Source organism: Anneissia japonica, unplaced genomic scaffold (genome assembly GCF_011630105.1).
Source record: "Anneissia japonica isolate Jap-2015-1 unplaced genomic scaffold, ASM1163010v1 scaffold8095_len3140_cov140, whole genome shotgun sequence".
NCBI classification, from domain to species: domain Eukaryota; kingdom Metazoa; phylum Echinodermata; class Crinoidea; order Comatulida; family Comatulidae; genus Anneissia; species Anneissia japonica.
Window position 1 is genome coordinate 1 of NW_022723408.1, and position 3,140 is coordinate 3,140.

The 3,140-nt window shown below is 38.6% G+C and overlaps 1 protein-coding gene across 1 annotated transcript; it reads right to left on the reverse strand.

Annotated features, from left to right (window-relative positions):
• Positions 1–1,947: 1,947 nt before the first annotated feature.
• Positions 1,948–3,135, reverse strand: LOC117112199 (BTB/POZ domain-containing protein 9-like; the record flags this gene model as incomplete). The annotated part of the gene is made up of 3 exons (XM_033255272.1): positions 1,948–2,220; positions 2,406–2,515; positions 3,083–3,135. Coding segments are annotated over 3 exons (436 nt in total), but the record flags the coding sequence as incomplete, so codon positions are not given.
• Between the last annotated feature and the right edge of the window lie 5 nt (positions 3,136–3,140).

Sequence of the window (3,140 nt, forward strand, 5' to 3'; positions counted from 1 at the left end):
ATGTGTGTGTTATACACATAAAAAACAACTTTTGTTTAGTTTGAATCCATAAAAGATACCTTAAATTTTCTGTAATATCTGATCTACTACAAGTATTACCCAGCCAGCCTATGTGGTTTATCTCACCTAGAGGCCTAGCCTAGCATGGAAATTAGTAAACTAATTCCTCCATGGGCCTAGTTGAGAGCTGTGAGTAGGTAAGGCTAGCGTCAGGAAAGAAAGAACTGCATATGGAACTCGCTATCATCGATTCTAGCCTTGACGATATCATTGTCAATAAGGTTTTGATTTGACCTCAACTTATTTAATTCTTTAAAAAATGTTTTCATGGCTAAGCCAAAAACCATTCATTCATTCGCACCGACAGTATGTTTCAGGTACCACAAAAAAACGGCTGTACATCATCGCTACCAACCAGACTCATCATGGACGTAAGGTTAGCCGTAAAGCTTACCATCCCAGGCTGTGATTGTTGATGTACACAAGATGGAATATAGAGGCAATTTGCAATCTGACCAATGACGAACACGCTTTCATATTAAAAGAAACCCATTCCAATGGTAAAAATATATGATATAAAAACATACAATTTCACGGATTTCCCAAAAATATTTTCGCAGAAACTCTTTAAATTTCCTAATTTCACATCTATTTGTATATTATTGCAAGATTAGCCTAATCGCATCACAAACGAAGGCCCTGATAGAAAAAGAAAGGATTTCAACAGGCCCGTATCCAGCTTTTTCAATGGGGGGGTGCGTTTCGCGAGCGCAGCGAGCAACCAGGCTGGGGCCAGGGAGCCGCCCAGGGCCCCCGGCCCCCGGTTGTGGTCTAGGGGCCGAAGGTCCCGGAAAAATTTGCTTTCTTACGTCCTAGTAGACTAATTTGAAGGCATTTTATCATGTTAATCTCTATATGTCCGTAAACACAGCGATAGGGCCTATCAAAAAATTACCAGTGGAGGACATGGAGAAACAAGTAAATTGTTTCCCAAATGAAAAATACTATTGTATAAATTCGTAACCATTACGAATAAAAATTCAAAATCAATCCCCATTTTTTAAAACGTGCGTGTTCCAGCGTCGAGCATACTCGTCTCAGGGTATTTCTGAGAGCGCAAGGAACGATTATACTTGTCTAAACCGGGGTGTCATTCTAGCATTTTGACTTCATTGCTATACACTGACATACCGGCTGGTAGTTAGGGGAAGATACACCTAGACGATAACGTGCATATAACGTGTGTATGTTTGCTGTGTTATGTTGCTGGCAGTACAAAACATTGCGGGTGTGGAGTCAGCGCTCTAGTATTCTTATTGTAACTCATTTGTACATTCATACAATCTTAATACTGTACTGTTATGTGATTCATTTTATAATGATTCTGGGAACAAGGTCACAGTTTTTTTTGGTTATAATTAGTGGACGTTTTTCGATTTGGGGGGTGCGTACGCACCCGACGCACCCCCTACCCCCCCTGGATACGGGCCTGTTCAAATTTGCCCAAAATCATAGTACTGTATAGTACTCTCCCTCAGAGAGTGGGCTAAAAAATATTGGTTAACGTCTCTGATGTTTGGCACTGTGTAATACTGTATATTCTCTGCTATTTGGTCATTCCATAAAACCAAAAGGGGATTCTCCATGACCAAATTAAACTAGATAGTATAATACATACTCCAAGTATCGAAATGCATGCCATTGTGTCGGGATTCAATATTTCGACATTAATTATTCCCTGATGATGACATAATTAATGTTGAAGTATTGAAATCCGACACGATGGCATGCATTTCAATAATTAGAGTATGTATTATACTATCTTATCTGAGATTAATCAGTGGACCTTTCGGTTTCCAAATTAAACTAGGAACCTAAAGATCTTCTATTCTCTTCATTACAAACATCACACAAAAAAGAAATATATATTTTTATGATCAAGCTTGCCTCCTTTCACATGGTAAATTATAGACACATTGGTTTGATATTTTTTCTGTGAACACTTAGCCTGGGCCGGGCAAATCTCATACCTTATGGATCCTATGACATATGGCTGGGCTAACTGAACAACAATTGACCCACTTCCCAGCTGATGACAAGTGTAGCCCGAGTCCCAATCGTAGTGTTTGGTGTCGCCGTTCAACAGTGCATTCCTGCTGCGACTCACGCCCTCTATAACACATGCACTCTTCGGAATTGTTGCAACATTCTCAGTTGGCACTAAACATAAGACAAATATTTTTTATTTAAAAAGAAATAATCATACAATTCTTTAAGTGATAAATCAACATGGTGATAATAGTAATTAATACGTTTGTAAAAATAATAAGCATGTTTAGTTTGTATAGCGCAAAGAAATTTACAGAGCATTTGCCTCCATCTAAAAATAACTCATTACAGCTTACCGATTAGTCCGTCGTCCAGCTGGAATGGCTTGGCAGTGTGCCAACATTCGAAGGATACGAGATGAAACACCTTGTTTACCGTGTTCTTCACACCTGTCACCCGGATGTACCTGTAAACAAACACAAATGATAAGTATAACTTATAAAAGGTAATAATATAAATTAACATCATATCAAAAGGAGTGATGAAACATTTTAAGACAAGTCAAAAATGTATAGAATATAAAATTTGTTATTTTCTGTAACAAAACTCCATAAGAAATCTTAAAACATTTTAACCAGCAATCCATCGTTAGGCCAGTATTTGGGCGTTGAAGTTGTGATGGTGATGAAAAATTGAAGCTTTGATTCGGCCGGCTCTGTCCCCTGATTAGTTGGTCCATATTTGCACACCAACGCAACCCCCCTAACTTCCACACACAAATGACAAACCTGCATACAGCCATTCTACACACCATCAAATTAGACTGAATAGGAGAAAAAAATATGGTAGAAGTAGCAATCGGTTGTTTATACCATATAGCAAAGGTTTTATGGGTGGTGGGGGAGCATTAGGAGCGGGGGAAAAGGAGGGAATGACCTGGTCTTCTGCCTCTGACTTCCACTACCTGTATATATTTGATGTGCAAAACATGCCCACAATATTTTTTTTCTTTAGAATTCATATTTTTACTTACTTGCAGACACGAGATTTGAAGTGTAATGTTTGCCAAGAGCGACACAGATGCTGTGAAT